Source organism: Moschus berezovskii, chromosome 5, assembly GCF_049115385.1.
Source record: "Moschus berezovskii isolate FMDL1 chromosome 5, NW_MosBer_1.0, whole genome shotgun sequence".
NCBI classification, from domain to species: domain Eukaryota; kingdom Metazoa; phylum Chordata; class Mammalia; order Artiodactyla; family Moschidae; genus Moschus; species Moschus berezovskii.
Window position 1 is genome coordinate 48,305,978 of NC_142464.1, and position 21,114 is coordinate 48,327,091.

At 38.2% G+C, this 21,114-nt stretch overlaps 1 protein-coding gene across 2 annotated transcripts in view; it reads left to right on the plus strand.

Annotated features, from left to right (window-relative positions):
- SLIT2 (slit guidance ligand 2) overlaps positions 1-21,114 on the plus strand; it is a 415,143-nt gene that overhangs the window by 383,186 nt on the left and 10,843 nt on the right. For both annotated transcript variants that reach the window (XM_055434236.2, XM_055434237.2), the window contains 4 exons: positions 3,259-3,396; positions 3,503-3,743; positions 5,878-6,008; positions 18,200-18,354. In XM_055434236.2, the coding sequence (XP_055290211.1) occupies positions 3,259-3,396; positions 3,503-3,743; positions 5,878-6,008; positions 18,200-18,354 (665 nt within the window). The remainder of the gene's footprint in view (positions 1-3,258; positions 3,397-3,502; positions 3,744-5,877; positions 6,009-18,199; positions 18,355-21,114) is intronic.

Sequence of the window (21,114 nt, forward strand, 5' to 3'; positions counted from 1 at the left end):
TGAATATACAGTTGCAGCACCTGCTGATTTTATTTGATGCTTTTTTAAAAGAAAATATATTTGATTCTACTTTTCATTATAGTTTCCAACCGTATGTGGGAAAAACAAAAGTCTTATTGAAATCTTTATTTTATACAAAATCCTGCATTGCATTTTGTTCTTCCAAATACATAGGTATATTATTTTAACTCTTAGTGTCTTTGATCTCCCCTTAATGAATTTGGCAAATTGAATTTCCATCATTTACATAACAAATATTATCATTTCTTAGAGAAATTAATGAGTAGAGCAGATGGTTTTCCAGAAGGACTTATCTGCTGGACAGGTTTCACAAAGCTTTGTGAATTGTAATTACAAGATAGACTGTTAGTCAAACTTAATGGAAACCATTCAAAAATAAGTTCGTCTTCAGAAAGACTAACCCTTAACTGAGTATCTTCAATTACTATCAATTAAATTGCATGCTCCTTATAGTGCATTTTACTGGATTATACATTAACTGATTTGGGAACCCATTGTTTTCAGTGTAATTTGTGAGTTTGTATGTAGTTTAGCAGGAAACAGGAGAAATCATAGTGTTTGCTATTACTCCCATGTTATAAATAATTGCACTTTGTGAAAGGAAGTTGCAAAAAAGTAAGTGGACTTAGAAACCAAAATTATATGAAGCTGCTAAAGAAAATTTCTACCAACAAATATTGTTTGGACAAGTTGTACTGCTCCTTCAACTACATTTTCTTATTACTAAGCTAATAGAGCTGGTTTTATTTCTCTTGCTTTATTCTATACCTCATAAATCTCCTAAATTGCTTTGAGATATTTTTAGACTATGATATGCCGTAAATAGAATTTTCAAGCATACATCTTACTTAGTCAGCTTTGGGGCTTCTAACGGATATATTTTATAGTCTTTGCTTTCTTCCTTGTTCCTTGTCAGATAATAGAGTTCGAGGAATGTGATACATTTTATTGATAAGACAAACTTTAAGGAATTCATAATTAAATATTTTCTTCCTGTTTTGAAACTCTGCCTGAGGAGTCAAAGGCCAAAATGTTGGTCATGATGTGTCTCTGAGTTCTAATGGGCTTGAAAAATAATATCTGTGGAGAAAAGAATATAAAATAGCTCTTAGACAGCCTCTTTGGTGAATACGTGGTTCTCTTATCTTTTACTTTGATTTCTCTTCTCAGATAAATAATTCAGAGTGTTTCAAAGCATTTCTTCTTTTTTTAATGCTCTGTACTTGAGCAGCTCAGCTCATATTAACATTGATGGAAGCCCTTTTCTCAGGCCTTGTCCATCTAGTTGAGAATGTCTATGGCCATTTAGAATCCATTTAACTTCAGGCTTGTTTACTTTGCTTTGTTATGATTTAGCACTAAAACCACTGGCTCTAGAGCAAGCATGCTTATGCAGTGAGCTCACTTTATTTCTTAATTCATACGTGCAAGGCTAAGTCTCTGGTTCTCTTAGATGGTATATACTCCCATTTATTTTAATACATCAGATCTTCAGTAACTCCTAAATCCTGATTTTGCATTTTCAGGCAAAACCTTTGGCATTCAATAATATCCACATTCACCTGAGTGTTTTTAATTATCCTCATTCACTTACATCTTAATGACTTTGAAACAGAAAAGTAAATAATTAGTACAGTCTAAACCATGAAGATTCTTTTTAGAATTATAAAGACTTACATAGAATTATTTTTTAAAACCTATCATTTATTAATCATGAATTATATATAGAATGCTATGCAAATTATTTTGTAGATAATGTTTTTATTTAAAGTTTTAACAAATACCTGTGAGATGGAAATTACTATATATGTGTTATAGATGGGAAGAACACATAGATTAAGCAATGTAGTCAAGATTACATATACTTCACAATGAAACCAAAATATGAACACAGCTCTGCCTAATTGCAAAGTCCAAATACTATTAGGCTAAAATAATTTCCTGGTCGTTGTTGTTGTTTTTTTTTTTAAGTCAGTAAACCCTTTCTTAAACTCCAAATAGAAATACTCATGGAAGTCAATGTGTAAAACTAATCAATCACAGCAGTAAAGTGTTGTTGGGTGGCGGAGTACAGAGGGAAGCTGCCAGAAGCCCCCTCCCTATTTATGGCCGTATCTGTAGGAGTTCCAATAGCTTCACAAAACATAGATTAATAATCACTGCACGTGTCATATTGCTTTTCTCTGAGCGCCTTTAAAGTACTGTGTCTTGGTGTCATAGATAGAATTCCAGTGGTCAGCACTGATGAAAAAGTTTTTAAAGGGAATGCCGAGTAACTAATTTAACAGATAGAACTATGGTTAGAAATTCAGGCTTTCTTATCAGATTGCTTGGGTTCAGTTCCTGACTATGGCACACAAGTTGAATGTCCTTGGGCAAGCCACTCAATCAGTTTGTGCCTTGTTTCCTCACTTGTAGCAAGGAGTCGTGGTATCACCAATGTCACATGACTGTGGAGAGAATTCAGTGAACCCATATATGGAAAAGTGACTAGAAAAGGGCCTGAAGCAATATGCTCAAAGGCCATCAGCTGTATTATCATCCCTGGTTCTTCACCAGCTGTGCAGCCACACATCCCTTCTGCCCCACACCACCAAAGTGAACAGTCTGAAAAGCTGTCCACGGTTGGGTCCCAGGAATTTAGTATCACCTTCCCTGCTCTACCCAGTTAGGTCAGCCCCCATTCTGCCCTAACAGTAGTCTGGATTCATGGTGAATTGGAGAGTATATAATGCTAATATGTTTGCTTTTCATAAAATTATATTTCACTCTAATGCATCCAGTCTCTATTGGAAAATTAAAAATGTTAGTTCTTAAAAATTTACTTAAGGTTCTTAATAAGTTTTACAACACAACACTTTTATCATGTCAGTACTCAGATGAATTAGCTGGAAATAGAGGATACCATAGCCAAATAGAGTGAGGGAAGAAGAGAGAGAGGGAGGGAAAGAGGAAAGAATGAACCCCGGTGCAATTAGTCTAATCTTATTTGGATTGTGGAGGCATACTGTCATCTCAGAGGGGAAATTGCTGTTCCTCTGAGAGATCACATTAAGAAAGCATGGAAAGCTTTGCAGATCAGTACTGTTTTCTAGGCATCTGTTAATGTTTAGGCTTTATGAGCCTGTTCTAAATATTTTTTTTCGAAGACAGTACCAGTTTCCTAGAGGAAATGCAACTGTTGTGCTCATTTTGGCTCAGTTAGGTTTGAAACTGTTTACCTGCTTGTTCAAACAGATGTGACTGCACTCCAGGATACATAGGCGAACACTGTGACATCGACTTCGATGACTGCCAAGATAACAAGTGTAAGAACGGAGCCCACTGCACCGATGCAGTGAACGGTTATACATGCACCTGTCCTGAAGGCTACAGGTAAAAGTGCAAGTGAATATTTGTATTTAAAGTATTATAGGACTCAATTCATATTGGCAATTAGGTAACATCTAATCAATGTATTTTTTTTCTGTTCATTCTTCAGTGGCTTGTTTTGTGAGTTTTCTCCACCCATGGTTCTCCCCCGTACCAGCCCCTGTGATAATTTTGACTGTCAGAATGGAGCTCAATGCATCATCAGGATCAATGAGCCAATATGCCAGTGTTTGCCTGGCTACCAGGGAGAAAAGTGTGAAAAACTGGTCAGTGTGAATTTTGTAAACAAAGAGTCTTATCTTCAGATCCCTTCGGCCAAGGTCCGGCCTCAAACAAACATCACTCTTCAGGTAAGGTTCCCCCACTAGCAAGAGCTGATCTCACCTGAAATCAGCTCAGCTTCCAAGCATAAATGTGTGTGGCGGTTTGTGAGTGATGTTATTTCTTAAATGGACAGTCACATACTGCAGAGCGCAATGACTGATAATGCTACTTGTGTGGAAAGTTCCTGTTAGTCTCTCTAACATTTCTGTCTGTCAAACCTAAATGGACACCAGGTATTTTTATTCACTACTTGATCACATAAAATACACACACTCACACTGAGAAAGAGCAGCAAAATATCTTTGTTTTGTGCTTAGGTAATGGCTTACTATGTGGCACTCGTGGGAAAGAACCCTCCTGCCAGTGCTGGGTATGTAAGAGGTGCGGGTTCGATCCCTGGGTGGGGAAGATCCCCAGGAGGAGGGAATGACAACCCCTCCATTATTCTTGCCTGGACAATCCCATGGACAGAGAAGTCTGGCAGGCTATAGTCCACACGGTCGTGAAGAGTCAGACACAACTGAAGTGACTTAGTGTGCACACACGCACAATGCCATTGGATTCATTTATTTCTGTGGCTCTGCAGTTCAGGTTTTATACAGAGGGAAAGTGGGTGAAGTGGGTAGCTTTCCTTAGGAAATCTGGCAGCTGACAAGAGTGCAAATGAGAAAACACCTTGACAGAATTCAGCCAAGTGTCATTTAACTTCCACTTGAATTTACAAACTCAAATTTCAGGTCTTTCCACCAAGTCACCATTTACCTTTGAGCAAGTCATTCAGACCCCTATAGACAAGGTTAGGCTAGATTGCTGCTACTGCTGCTAAGTCACTTCAGTCGTGTCCGACTCTGTGTGACCCCATAGACGGAAGCCCACCAGGCTCCCCCGTCCCTGGGATTCTCCAGGCAAGAACACTGGAGTGGGTTGCCATTTCCTTCTCCAACGTGTGAAAGTGAAGTCGCTCAGTCGTGTCCGACCTTTAGCGACCCCACGGACTGCAGCCTACCAGGCTCCTCCATCCATGGGATTTTCTAGGCAAGAGTACTGGAGTGGCTTGCCATAGGGGTCATAAATTTACATGGGGCAGATTGCGGCTGCATGTTTATTTGTTCAGCAAGATATTTCAATATGTTTTGAATTCAAATGTGTGTAGCCAAATTCCTATGACCCCATTCCTTATTTGTTTTACCCTGGCACTCTAGCAAGGGGCCAAGGCTTCTTGAGAAGGCACGAGGAATGGGACCCTGGAAGGCAGGCTGACGTTCTTTAAAAAGCCTGCCTCCCTAATGTCCAGCATTTCCCACCCAAGTTGTTATGAGAAGTACCCAGTGGTGTTTGGAATTAAGTCCTAACTTTTCCTGGTCCTTGAAAACCCTGAAAAAATCAGAAATCAGAATAAAAACAAAGATTTCCCCCAATCATGGCATAATTTAACATGCAACATGAAAATCCATTGTGCTCTATACAGTCGCATTTCACATATGCCTTAAAAAAAAAAAATCCATAACAGGAGGAAAAAGAGCAGGTAAGTGAAAATCTCCCACAAAGGAAATTCTAAGCACACTCAGTAATGTTAAGAGTTTTTTTTTTTTTTTTCTTTTGGGACTGGCTTTCTTTTTTTAATTTATTTATTTTTTAATTGAAGCATATTAAGTGTTTCATATTACTCTTTTTAACAGACAAGAAATGTGATCATTTTATTCCTGATTAGATTTTATCATTGTTGGCTGGGACAATATAGCTTAATATATGAGAGGGGAAACTTGATTCACATTAGGCACTGTGAACTTGATATGGAAAATATTTTTAAATTTTAATTTTCTGAAGTATAAACTGTGTAATGTCCTTATTTTTGCATATTTCATTGGACATGAATTTTTAAACTTTACATTGCTAATATGCATGAAAAGAGAGTAAATACGTGTTTATGAATGTAGAAAAACTTTTTGAAGTTCTTTATGAATTTATTTATAACAAAGTAATCCAGGAACAGGTCATCTTTCAAGTAATCATTTCAGTGTGGAAATTAGTATTTTCTCAGAGCTGTAAAGAAGAAATAAACTAGACTGAACACTCTTCACTAGGAAGTCTTGTTTCTTCTTAATGAAGTGTGTAAGATCAACTATTCATCCTACTAATGTCAAGGTTACTTCCCACCAGATCGCCACAGATGAAGACAGTGGAATCCTCCTGTATAAGGGTGATAAAGACCATATTGCTGTGGAGCTCTACCGAGGACGTGTTCGTGCCAGCTATGACACCGGCTCCCACCCAGCTTCTGCCATTTACAGGTGAGGATCTCTCAGTTACTGGTAAAGGTGAAAACAGTTGCTTAATGAAGAACTGCTTCTCTTCTATTATTGTGTTATGGGGAGGGAAGGAATAATTTGGCTACAGCACACTTTGTAAGTAAATTAGAGGCCTGGCAATAACAGATAGCATGCTCAAGTTGGAAAATTGAGGAAAGATTTATTAGATGACTATTTACAAAGATTGGTTGGAAGAGTGGAGTGATCTGAAGTTAGTAGCTCGGGATATTGCTCCTCCCCGTGGACTTGAAGGAAAGAGGGGAGACAGCAGTTATGGAAGTCAGTGCTCTGAAAAGGAGCTGTGAAGACTGCCTGACAGAAAGAAGCATCTCCACCTTCAATGGAGGAATGCTGTCAAGCCTCAGGGAAGGGAATCGGGGTTTTAAATACTCGATTTCCCAGCAGCCTCCTGCCCATGCATCTCTCTGGCCAATCAGATGCCAGAAAACATCAGACCACCCACTGATCTCGGTTATGTAGCTCACACATGAGCCTTTCAGGGCTCAGCGTAGAGAAGATGGATGGAGAGTAGCTCTAGAGAAAGGATGCAGGATACCCAGCACAGGGAAAAATTTAAAGTTACTATTCATGCAATGTGTATTGAGCACTTGATGTGTGCAAGGCACAGTTCTAAGCTTTCAGCAACAAAGTTCCTGCCCTTAAGAAGCTTACACATAAGAAGCCAGTGGACACCTCCAAGATGTGTATAACGGTATCATTCATTTTGGAAGTTTCTAATAACATGATGAATTGATGATACACTGAATGGGGGAATCATATACTGATATGTGAATGGGGGAGGATACAGTGCTCAAAGAATGCTTTTTGCATAACCTTCAGAGCCCTCCTTTGGGTCTCAACACCAATCATTTGGCAGACAAGTTACCTAGTTATCGAGTTTATTTCTTCACATGATAAGTAACTGCCGCCATGTGGAGCAGGGTTACAAATTCATAGGCAGTCCGTTTTTCCAGGTGGATAACTTAAATGAACTGAGTGGGCTAATTGCAAGCACATGATATGTGCTCTCATTCTTTTATTCTTGAAAAGATTCTAACCTTTTAGAGAAGCATTTCTGTGTTACAAATAGCCTTGGTATTGGCACCATAATAGGAATGGTTGTAAGCAGAGTGAACTAAAGCAAATCTTTGTCAAAACAGGATGAGACCTCTTCTACTCGGGTCTCCCTGAATGCTGCCATGTGCAAATGTGGACCCAGGTTTTGTCAGAACTAATGATTTTTCAAGAAAAAAATTGACACTTTAAATATAAAGTTTTCCTTCCTTAAATATGACTCACATTTTTAAAATGCCATTTGTGGCAAACAAAACACATTTGTAGACCAAACACACTGGGCACCAAGTTTGTGGGCATTGACCGAGGCATAAAATGGAGATACTGGCCTCTGTGTTGCTGGCATCATACTTACATACTTTCCATGTGCTTCACATGTTATGGAATCTTTCACAATGGTTCTGGGAAATTAGATGCCAACTGTAGCCATGAATGGAATTCCATAAGTCCTTTTCGTGGTAAGCTAACCCACTTGGGAATATTTAGAGCCTGGAAACAAGCACATAATTATTGGTTTCCAAGTAGATTACAGTAGTTACTTCATCTCTAAATGGTGATGAATTAATGCCAATATTTTAAATGTTGCTAGGTCTTAAATTTTATAGCCTCAATTTGTTTCAGCTCCTAAAAAGATTTCAGAATATTGATTTTATGGTTCATTTTTGGTGTTTTGTTTGTCTTATTTTATGCAATGAAACAGCATAGAACTCTCAGAAACTATAGTAAAAGTTCTTGGAGTTGGCTTATTAAAGCTAGTGTTCACATAAAATACACTTAAAATGCTTCTAGATGAGTTGTAAAAATCCAAGTGATTATATCCAAATGAGGACTTACTCTAAAGAGCTTATTACGAGTTTATGTTCATTACGATTTTTGCCTAACAATAGAGTATACCTTGTAACATCTATAAAAAAAGAATAGTATCATATCACACACTTTTTGTTATGAACCAAAAGTAGAGGTTTCTGCTTGAAGATCATCTAATAGAGACATCTGTTATGAGGGCCAGGGAAAAATAACGTTTATTTCTTGCTCTTAAGTTTATGTCAAAACAATCAACAAACGTTATTGCATTATCTTTAAGTAAAAGAAGCAACAGTCACCAAGAATTTGAATAGAGAGATCATACATAGATTGACTTATTGATCTATTGATATAGATAATGTACATATATATATATATATATATATGTGAATATAGTAGTATTCCAAATAAGTAGGAAAAAAGTTGTTGTGACATTAGTGAAGTCGCTTAGTTGTGTCCGACTGTTTGCGACCCCATGGACTGTAGACTACCAGGCTCCTCCGTCCATGGGATTTTCCAAGCAAGAATACTGGAGTGGGTTGCCATTTCCTTCTCCAGGGGATTTCAACACCTTAGGAGAGTCTAGTTTTTGACAAGTAATAATCATAGTGTGAAAGTTGAACTATAAAGAAAGCCGAGCGCTGAAGAATTGATGCTTTTGAACTGTGGTGCTGGAGAAGACTCTTGAGAATCCCTTGGACTGCAGGGAGATCCAGCTAGTTACTCCTAAAGGAAATCAGTCCTGAATATTCATTGGAAGGACTGATGCTGAAGCTGAAACTCCAGTACTTTGGCCACCTGATGCAAAGAACTGACTCTTTTGAAAAGACCCTGATGCTGGGAAAGATTGAAGGCAGGAGGAGAGGGGAATGACAGAGGATGAGATGGTCAGATGGCATCACCGCCTCAATGGACATGAATTTGAGTAAGCTCCAGGAGCTGGTGAAGGACAGGGAAGCCTGGCGTGCTGCAGTCCATGGGGTCACAAAGAGTCGGACGTGACTGAGCGACTGAACTGAACTAAATCATAATGGCTAAGACATGTGTTCAGATCTAGGCTTGTTCATTTACTATATATAAACTCTAGCAAGGTATTTAATTTTTCTGTGCTTCAGAATTCATAATATTAATTTTTCTGTGCTTTAGAATTTCATATCTGTAAGTAATAATATAGTACCTACCCCATAAAGTCTCTTTGAGGATTTGATTCTACACTTAGCTGTGTTCTCACTCTTACCTTACTTTGTCTTCATTATCATCTCCCTTCTAACAACAGAGGAAAATCTTTCTGGTGCCTATTCCTGGAGTGCAGCAAGAGTTAAAAGTGCATCCTCTATCCTCAGACATTAACTCTAGAAGTATATCATGTTTTTAATTTCTGTGAAGGGCAATTTGGAAATAGCATTCCCACTTCTGGGAATTTATCCCAAAGATATACCTGGAGACCTAGAAATGATGTATGCACAAGGTAATTCACTGTGGTGTTGGTTCTAAAAACAAGAGTTAGGAAACAACCAAAGTTTCTATAGGCAGCCCACACAATGAAATATACTGTAAAAGGAAAAAGGAGTAAGGGAGGGGAAGAGAGGATGGAAAGTTCTCTATGTAGGATATTGAAAAATTCCCAAGGTCTGTTGCTCAGTTCAAAAGAAAAAAGTGTAGAGGGCAGGGTCAAATCAAAGTAAGGTAGAGAGGAGTGTCTTTGTATTTTTATTTTCATGTACTTCCATAAAGAAAAAACTAGGGATACAGAGGAAAGAATGTGATGGAGTCACAACTGGTCTATAAGGACAATTTTCTATCATTCTGATTTTTGAACCATTTGAACATCATTACAACTCAAAACCAAAACTGAAGTAATAGAAAAGAACAGGGACTCTAAAGACAGTCTGCCTTGATTCAAGTCCCAGATTTGCTGTCTGTTAACTGTGTGTCTTGGTCAAATTCTGGTCCTCACCTGATAAATGGAGATAATAAATCATAGTTTCATCTTTGTAGGACTGTAGTAAAAATTTTATGATTTGATATACGTGGAGTATTTATAATGCATACCAAATAATAAATGATGATAGCTGTTGGGATCCTAAGTTCAGAATGTCCAAAACTAACTTCATTTCCTTTGCTTCACCCTGGTACATTCCTAATTTTATTGAGAGGCATCACCATCTTCTTGGTCATTGTAGGTATAATGAATTATTCTTAACCTTTTTCTTTCTTTCACCTTCAACTTGAAATTTGTCTGAAGTCCTGTTTCTGCTCTTACTAATTTTCTAGCATTTATTTAAATGCCTCTGTCCTTGCTCAGGCCTTATAAGAATACGCACTCTGATGAAAAGTACCACATCTCCCTCATTACAGCAAAGCCCATCAATAATACTGTTGCCATCAGCCTTCACCTAAATGGCTTAATAAATATTTTCTTTGGTTGAATTAAATTTTCAAATCTTGATATATTTCCACTTTATATAACTTTATTAAATATACATTATACTAATGTTTTTAAAGGGAATATTTTTACATATCCTTACCTCGGAGAATTTGAGTTCAGTTAATTGCATGATTTTATGTTATATGAAATATACCTTGGTAAGACTTTGTTTCCCAAATTATGCATTATTTAAAATACTATTGGAGCATCACATATGGGAATAATTTTGTACACCAGGTGCATTGTTTCAGTTACCTAATTTTCTACATTAATGAAAATGGATTTTGTTTATTTTAGTAAAATGAAATCTGTTGAATTAGGGGAAATTGGCATCCATTAATATTGTTTCTATTGTAGTGTATTTTGGGTTTAAAATTTTTGATCTTAGATGTCAATTATTGTCCCCGACATGAGAACCATTATTTCATGGAAATACGTTTAGAGGTAGTACTTAACAAGTTGTAAGTGTGTTTAAGAAAACCAAGATGTAGTACTGGTTTCTTTTCCAGTAGAACTAAAGTGGTATTCACACTTCCTCATTGTGTGTCTTACATGATTTCCTGTAGACATGTATACTGTTAACAGGGCCTGCATACATGCACTGGTGTAGAACAATTGTTTTCACATAACCTGTACCACAGTCACCTGAAAGGTGTGTTAAAATGCAGAGTATTGTACTCCACCCTCTAGTTTGTGATTCAGATCCCAGATGAACCTCAGTTTTCATTTCGTTTCCATCTAATATTCTGGGCCCAGGACCGCAATGTGAAAACCATTTGTGTGAAAGTAATATATCTGAGCTGTGCTCTGAGAGCTGATGGTGTGCATTGCTTCTCTTATCCAAGTTTCAAGACTTCATAGTTGATGTCAGCCTTGTTGGAAATATTTTCCAACACAGTAATCATCAGATGCTACAAATCCAGACTCATTCTGTTTTTCAGAGAGCCAGTTATTAAATATTAGCCTGCACCCTGCTAAGAGAGCTAATCAGCAGCAACAAAGATGCCACAGCAGCCCAACAAATGGATGGATGTAGAATATGGCATGCATGCCTAATTGTTAGAATGCTTAGAGAATAGCAAAAAGAGGGACTTATTAATAGTGCTATGAATGAATGAATGACAGCCCAAACTTGAAGCCAGCATCAGCAGTAGTCCCTCAGACAGGGACAGAGGAACACTATTTTCTCAAGTAGGCTGATAATCACTTGCCCTTCAAAAGACCTTCTTTTCATCTAGATAGGCAGAAACTTTAAAAAAAAATATTAATCACAATTGTCTGCTTCTTTCTTTAGATTCAAATTAATGTCATTTTCCAGACCAGACAGCTTCTTTGAAAACACAGCCATTACTATTTAAAAATTAGGAAATCGGATGTACACATTACAAAAGCACAGGACTAGACCATGCCTTCATCAGTTTCAGTATTCAGGGAACCTACACAACTTCAGAGGACTTGCCTCTGCAGACTGTTAGGCTTGCTTAGCTACACAGCCTCTGGGTTATGCGACGTACAGGCTTACATTACGAAAAAAAGAGTTAATATCATTGGAAAGACAGACAGTAGATAGATTTTATATAGTCTTCTTTCCAAGGTAAATAACTCAGCAGTTCTTGATGTGCTGTATGGGAAAGCAGCACTTTTTATCAGCTTTGTAACTTTGAACAATTTGCGCTTCCATTTCACGGGGAGACTTGGAGATAATTAATGTAAAGTGCCTAGTCTAGGCAGAGTAGGATAATTGGTAATGCTGAGGTTTATGGATATTCTTCATGCTTGGATACACTGATGCTGAAGAATAAGGACTCAGGTGCAAATACTGTTGTCTTACATGTGACTCCTACCTTATGTTCAAATATAGAAGTTTCTATTTTTAGAGCATTTTCATTTAAATTATATACATACAGTCCCCAACTTATGATGATTCCACTTAATGATTTTTCAGTTTTATGATGGTGGAAAAGCAATATGCATTTAGTAGAAACCATACTTAGAGGTTTGAATTTTGATCTTTTCCCAGGCTAAGCTATATGCGGTATGATACTCTCTTGTGATGCTAGACTGTGGCAGCAAGCTAGCCATGGGCTCCCAGTCAGCCACCAGTGTAAACAACGAATATACTTACAACTATCCTATTCTGCTTTTCTACTTTCAATCTAATATTCAATAAATTATATGAGATAGTCAATACTTTATTATAAAATAGATTTTTTGTTAGATGACTCTGGCCAACTGTAAGCCAGTATGTTTTCCGAGTATGCTTAAGGCAGGCTAGGCTTATGATGTTCAGTAGATTAGGTGTATTAAGTATATTTTCGACTTAACCATATTTTCAATTTACAGTGAGTATATTCGTCAGTTGTAAGTTGAGGAAGATCTGGAATTTGCTCCAAAATACATTTACTTGATAAATTATTTTGTAAAAACTTCTTCTGAAAGCTCTTATGCAAGTACATAAATACATTTAATCCCATTTGGCTTCCCATTTCTTTGCACTTAAACAGTTGGGCAGGGTAAGTTTTTGTTAGCATTCCTACTTCACAGATGAAGCATCTTTAGCCCAGAGATACCAAAATGAGATGGTCAGTTGAATTTGTCTGGTTTCTGATTCCTATTCCACTGCACAGAGTATGCCAACAAATACTTTAAGTTTTTAAGACAAAAAGCTGGGGTTCACATAAGCAAAGGAAGTGAAATATTTATCTTCACTACTGAAATACCTTAAGATTTACCATGGAGGAAGAAATATTGCCATTGTTAATGTGTCCTGAAGATATAAAGTCAATCAAAGACAATTTAAGGCCCCTCTTCTTTTAAGCCCCAAGTTTTTAAACTCTGTAGCAAAGCACGAGACAATTGAGTAACAGCTTTCACACATCCATTTAGAAACACAGGAAAACAAATCTCAAGTAATAGATGAGTATAGTAAAACTGAATTACGTAATAATGGTAGTAAATGCAATTTATGTTCCCAGTGGAAAGGTTTACTGTTAAGTGGTTCACTTGCGACTTTTGTGGGTCGTGGAATGTATAGTTCCCTAGGGAGAAGTGAGAGTGTTTGTCAATACTTATCAGGACCCAGAAAGATGTTACACATTGCAAGTGGATAGGAATGAGATGACCATGATAGACTGTAAAATCAATGATGGCTCAGTTTTATTCTGCAACAACTGGTATGTGTCGATCACTGCTTTTATTTTAAAAGGGTATAATAAAGAACTCCTGGACAAACCCCAGATCTCTGGCTTAAGGAGACAGCATGAAACACTAATTTTGAATACTCTTAGCTTGGCCATATTCTCTTCAGGCTCCATCCACACAATATCATCTTAAAACCAAACAACCTAAAAATATTAATTTCACAGTACTTATCTGTCTAAAAGCTTCACAAAGCCTCACTTAATTCCTGGGAAATACAGATGGGATTAAGTTCAGTGGTAACTCTTACCAAGTTCTGGAATCATCAGATTAGACATCGAAAGCCTTTGGGAAGAGAAAAATGTAGTCATTCTGAATTTCACTTATAAATGGGAAAATAGGGTCAAAAAACGAGTTTCACATCTATATACCTCATATGCATTTTCATAATCTTCAGCTCTCATTATAAGTTTATTAAATATTTTTCCAGTTCAGTGATTTTTAGTAAACACAAGTTGTGCAACCAATATAGAAGATTATTTTCTGTAGAATTTTATTCCTGGGCCAGTTGGGAGAGAAATCATCTATTAAAGCCTTGTTACTAACACAACATTGTAAATCAGCTATACTCCAGAAAAAGCAAGAGAATTCCAGAAAAACTTCTGCTTCACTGTGTGGATCACAACAAACTGTGGAAAATTCTTAGAGATGGGAATAACAGACCACCTGAAAAACCTATATGCAGGTTAAGAAGCAACAGTTAGAACCAGACATGGAACAAAGAACTGGTTCAAAACTGGGAAAGGAGTACATCAAGGCTGTATATTGTCACCCTGCTTATTTGACTTATATGCCAAGTACATCATGAGAAATGCCGGGCTGGATGAAGCACAAGCTGGAATCAAGATTGATGGGAGAAATATCAATAACCTCAGATATGCAGACTTCTGCCACCCTTATGGCAGAAAGTGAAGAGGAACTAAAGAGCCTCTTGATGAAGGTGAAAGGAGAGTGAAAAAGCTGGCTTAAAACTCAGCATTCAAAAAACAAAGACACTGGCATCTGGTCCTACTCCTTCATGGCAAATAGATGGGGAAACAATGGAAACAGTGACAGACTTTATTTCCTTGGGCTCCAAAATCACTGCAGATGGTTACTGCAGCCATGAAATAAAAAGACGCTTACTGCTTGGAAGAAAAGCTATGACCAACCTGCTGCTGCTGCTGCTAAGTCGCTTCAGTCATGTCTGACTCTGTGCGACCCCATAGACGGCAGCCCACCAGGCTCCCCTCTCCCTGGGATTCTCCAGGCAAGAACAACCTAGACAGTTTATTTAAAAAAAACAGAGACATTACTTTGCCAACAAAGATCCATATACTTTGCTGACAAAGGTCCAAATAGTCAAAGCTGTGATTTTTCCAGTAGTCGTGTATGGATGTTAGAGTTGGACCATAAAGAACGCTGAGGGCGAAAGAGTTAATGGTTTCGAACTGTTGTGTTGGAGAAGACTCATGAGAGTCCCTTTGACAGCAAGGAGATCAAACCAGTCAATTACAAAGGAAATCAACACTGAATATTCACTGGAAGTACTAATGCTGAAACTGAAGCTCCAATACTTTGGCCACCTGATGCGAAGAACTGACTCATCTGAAAAGACCCTGATTCTGGGAAAGATTGGAGGCAGGAGGAGAAGGGGACAACAGAGGCTGAGATGGTTGGATGGCATCACTGACTCAGTGGACATGAGTTTGAGCAAGCTCCAGGAGATAGTGAAGGACAGGGAAGCCTGACGTGCTGCAGTCCATGAGGTCGCAAAGAGTTGGACACGAATGAGCGACTGAACAATAGTGCTTGCATTGTGTGCTTATGTTATTATATTTCTACCAATCTTTAGTGTCATCTTACACTAATGTTAAAAATAAAGCTGAACTAATTTAATTTCCTCTTGAAGAAGATCCTGAAATAGTATCCAATTACTTATATAATGATGGTGATGATGGTGATGCAGATGGTAATTCCAATGCATACCATTTAACTTTGCACTTTCTATAGGTTAGATGTTTTACTCTGAATTAAAACAAAAAATCAATTTAACCGTAGGAGGGGGGAATATTTGTTAACATTTACTGAAGAGATGACTGAAGTTTATTAGCAATTAAGTAACTTATCTAAAGTTGAACATTTAATAAGGACCAGAATTCAAATCCAGGTTTATCTGCCTCCAAAATCTGTATGTTTAACAGGTAGTTGCTATTATTGTTCAATAATAATAGCAACTACCTTTTGAAGAGTCATATTTAAGACCACTAACAGTTCGTCTATAACTTTATTTAGAAAGTATTTTCTTTGTATATTGGACTTTCTAGATGGCTCAGTGGTAAAGAATCTGCTGATCACTAGTGGAAATGAAGGAGACATGGGTTCTATCCCTGGGACAGGGATATTCCCTGGAGGAGCAACTGGCAACCCACTCCAGTACTGTTGACTTGAGAATTCCATGGACAGAGAAGCCTGGCAGGCTACAGACAATGGGGTCACAAAGAGTCGGATGCGACTGAGCACACCTGTAGTTGGACTTGTAGTGAAATTTGCTCAGTCATGTTCCACTCTTTGCGTCCCCATGAACTATACAGTCCATGGAATTCTCTAGGCAAGAATACTGGACTGAGTAAGCCTTTCCCTTCTTCAGGGAATCTCCAGGGGATCTTCCCAAGCCAGGGATTGAACCCCGGTCTCCCGCATTGCAGACGGATTCTTTACCAGCAGAGCCACAAGGGGAAGCGAGCCCACCTATATTCTTTGTATATTATTTCCTCTGTTGATTTTAGTGGTGTCATTTGTTGGGATAATTAAATGTGTATGGGGCAAAAAATTGTTTGGCACATCTAACGTTTATTTTTTTAAAGATGACATCTGAAACAGGTTATCAAAATCCCCACACATGTGGACACTTTTAACTACTTAAGGCCAGAGAACATCAAGTGTTTTCACAGCTGTGTATTATGGTTTATATTGTCAAATCACAAAAAACATTTTGGTCTATGCTGGCAAACAATGGAATATGATTAGACTTCTGTGATAAGAATGATACAGAAATGTCAATACATTTTTTTTTTCGTTATTTTCCAGGCTTGACTTATTTGCAAATTTAAGTATCAGTGCTGGAAATTTAAGCAATCATTTTGCTTAGGGAGGGCTTCCCTGGTGCCTCTGTGATAAAGAATCCACCTGCCAATGCAGAAGCCACAGGAGATGCAGGTTCAATCTTTGGGTCAGGAAGATCCCCTAGAGGAGGAAATGGCAACCCACTCCAGTATTCTTGCCTGGGGAATCCCATGGACAGAGGAGCCTGGTGGGCTACAGTCCATGGGGTTCCAAAGAGTCGGACACAACTGGGTGACTGAGCACGCATGCATGCTTGCTTGGGGAGTATTAGGTATTCCCAGTCTTCCTATTATATGTTCCCATATTTCCCTTTTTGAACCATTTTTCCAGTCTTTCCAATCAATATCTCAAATATTTGTTCTTTAATTTTCACTATCAATCCTATTTTTTTCTTTGTCCTGTTTCATTGGCCTGATATAACACTTGTACTAGGTTAACAGTCACCTTTAAACCTTATAGCACCTACTTACTAATTGCACCCAACTTCATTTTTCAGTTGTCATGTTCTGTTTACCTAAAATTCTTAATCTCTTTGTTTTTGTTCATTTTATGTATTTCCATAAGCACTCTCAAAGTTTTTAGAAGGTGGCAGTAATGATTGTTAGACCCAGCCCTTTAAAGTTATGGAAGAGAAACTGAAGAACCATTATCATCACTAGATTCTCTAGATATGACTATGTTAAGCATTCCAATTACTCTGCTATTCCCGCCTCTCCACTGAGCATAATCATCTTCATAGTAATATCATTTGATGGAAAATCTTCTGAAAATTGCAAATAAAATGAGGGTATATTTTCAGTTAACAAATTTCAAAAACTATAGTGATCTTACCAAGTTGCTTCTTCCTGTATTTATGTGTATGTTTGATTCTGGTAAGTGTTACTGTGTAGTGCTTAAGAGTGCAGAGACCAATGAACCCCTAACATCAATGCCTAAAGAGTATATTTGGCACAACTGTAGGCTCCTTGTGTTTTGAACACAATTTGGAGTAATAGCAGCTGAAGAAAAAAACTCTAATAGCATTTAAAATGCATAAATTATGTTTTGTAATTTCTGCAAACCAGAAGATTGTGACTAGATAGTAATAAAATGTACTCATTTCCACTTATCCCAGTGGGAGGGCTTTCCTGGTGGCTCAGATGGTAAAGAATGCACCTGCATTGCAGGTGACCTGAGTCCAACCCTGGGTTGGGAAGATCCCACGGAGAAGGAAATGGCAACCTACTCCAGTATTCTTTCCTGGAGAATCCCATGAACAGAGGAACTTGGTGGGCTGCAGTCCATAGGGTCGCAAAGAGTTGGACACAACTGAGCAACCAACACTATCCCAATGGGAGAACTTTTGTATTACCTAAGAAAACGTTTGTGTTACCTAAGAAATAAAAACAGATTGTATCTCCCTGAAAATATTCCTTTTAAAATCAATTCCTTATTTTTATTAACGTTAGATAGGAGTATATTTTCCCCAAAAGAACTTAGTCCAGTTTGTATTGTACCTCCTTTTCTTTAATAAATACATAATTGGAGAATCAGCTAAGTTATTGTGTTTTGGTTTTTGTTTTAGTGTGGAGACAATCAATGATGGAAATTTTCACATTGTGGAACTACTCGCCCTGGATCAAAGTCTCTCCCTCTCAGTGGATGGAGGGAGCCCCAAAATCATTACCAACTTGTCAAAGCAGTCCACCCTGAATTTTGACTCCCCTCTCTATGTCGGAGGTAAGCCCTTTCTCAAATTTCGTGGATTCCCGAACCCCATGATTCTCATCACAGACTAATCCTGAAGTTGTTGATGCCTGGTGCCATGGTCATTGATCAATCATTGACGGACAGCAAGGATAGAAAAGAAAGAGTCCTAGATTAGTATAAGAGTCTGTTTTGTAATGCTGACCCTGGGTCTAACTAAATATGTAGTCAGGTGGAGAAGGACATTAATGTTTCTTTCGTGTCTATCACTTGCTAGCTGATTTACACATCAGATAATTATATGATCTGGTGTATGGAAAAAGAAAACTGGTTACAAGTCAAATCAGACAATGAAAAAGATGTGAAAACAAGTCTGATGCAAACTGAGGAGTACATGACCCACCCAGATCCCTTAAGGAGGGTAACACTACCAGCTTCAGGCAGATGTCACTAGGCTTGGGTGTCTTTACTACTAGTCACAAAATCATCTACAGGATAGGATAGTTATTAATGAAATCAAATGAATGAATGAACAAATTAAATTCACAAATTGTATTGGGGCAATGAGAAGTACTTCTGTTGAGCTCAGACCTTAAGGGGAATGGTAAAGAGAGAAGGTTGGAAAGGTGGTTTAGGGCTTGAAACGACAGAGTGAAGACTATTTTTAAGCACCAAGAAGGCAGATGAGCAAATAGATGAGGGATGGACAGAGATCTGAAGGAGCGCAAAGCAGAAGAACCGCAGTAGGGAAACCTTGCACTCGTGTAAATGTGGAGGAGTAGATATAACCCGAAGATAGAATTTCAAATTTCAAGCAAATGAGCAAGAAAGCATATGACGGTGAACTGAGTTGCATCGAATTTAATTACATTGAACTGAGATGAATTGACTGATAAAATTAACTCGTTTTACAAATAAATAAGCCAAAGTTTCTGAAAGGGTCAGTGTAACCAATTTCTTCACCATGACAGGTATTTTCAACTTTTCATCAGTTATTTTCACAAGAACGACCTTGGGATGCTACATAATTTTACCAACCTCTCAAAGCCTTCCCTAAAAGCAGTTTTGAAAAATTTCTGAAATTCCAGAGCACCTCTGATTTTAATAATTTTAGCAGTAGACAATCTGAACACTCCTATAGAATTTCAGTTTTTTTTAAAGCAGTTAAAAGTCTTTGGTACAATTCTGTAAAGATTTATTGAGCACCTCCCATAAGCTGAGAACTAAATTAATAGAGGCATAAAGAATAAAAAAACTGAAAAAGAAACATCCCTTCTGTACCCAGGGGAGTGGAGAAGACAGTCACATCCTCATGAAACCATAATGCATTGTGATAAAAGTATCTTGTAGAAAGTCTGGGCCGCAAGATGACTGATCTGTTTGCTTCATGGGAATCACACTATGGGATTCAGTAACAGGCAAGAGCCTCCATTGTTGCCTGCACCACAATGAATGGCAGTTGAAAGTCACTGAGGTTACCTGTGGTTGGAGAGAAAAGAAATTATATTTGCTAAGCAACTGCTGTCTTCTCAGCACAATGCTTCTTTTACAGTCTTACCCCCAGAGACTGTAGGAAGTAGGTATGATTTTTTGTTTTATAATCCCTAAGGGGTTATCTCAGGGACTCCGTAGAACGTGTCCAAGTTCACAAAGCTATGAAGCTATGATAGAGACCTCGTTTGAGTTCTGTCTGCACCCAAAGCCACCTGCATTGACATTCACTTCTTAACATGGAGCAGAAAAGTAAAAGTCTAACTTCTGTGGCTTTTTGTTCGTTTCTGGACTTGTCCTTCACCTGATTTTTTTACACTTTCATTAGAGATCATTTCACTGAGTCTTCTAAGACCCCTTTAGAATGTGGTTAAAAAAATAAGTATAGAATGGGAGTGCTTGGGCCAGAAGCCTGGTGGTGCAGTGGTTAGGATTGTGCTTCCAATGCAGAGGGTGTGGATTCGACCCCTGGTTGGAGAACTAAGATCCCACATGCCACATGGCATGGCCAATAAGTAAGTAAGTAAAGAAGGCAGAGCATCAAAGAATTGATGCTTTCAAACTGTGGTGTTGGAGAAGACTCTTGAGAGTCCTGTGGACAGCAAGGAGATCAAACTAGTCAATCCTAAAGGAAATTTACACTGAATATTCATTGGTAGGACTGATGCTGAAGCTGAAGCTTCAATACTCTGGCCACCTGATGTGAAGAGCTGACTCACTGCAAAAAGACCCTGATGCTGGGAAAGACTGAGGGCAGGAGGAGAAGGAGGGGACAGAGGATGAGATGGTCAGATGGCTTCACCGACTCAATGGACATGAGTTTGAGCAAACTCCAGGAGACAGTGAAGGACAGGGAAGCCTGGCATGCTAGTGACTAAACAACAAAGAAAGTACATAAATAGAATTCCATGTTTTTAAAAAAGGACATTTTTTAAAAAGGGGGAAAAAGAGTTTGAAGTCAGCACTACCAGTCCTTCTAAGGATAGAGGGCTTGGAAGGATGCAGACAGTGCCTCTGTTCTGTCAAGCCTGAAGAAAACCACTTTCCACCAGCCCCATTGCCAGAGAGCGCACTGGGCTTATTTCCTTCCCTCTCAGAGGAGAGTCTCAAGGGTAATTCACATTTAAAAATTACAATGCAGTCCTAAAACCACAGTTCTGAATTCTTTATGATAAAGGCAGGAGGAGCTGAATGAGCAAAGGAGAGAAAGGTAGACGACCTGTGCAAAGAGGAACACTCCGCAGGGAGGCTAGCCTGAAGGTGATACATTCCATACCGTAAGCCTCTCCAAGAGTATTTTCT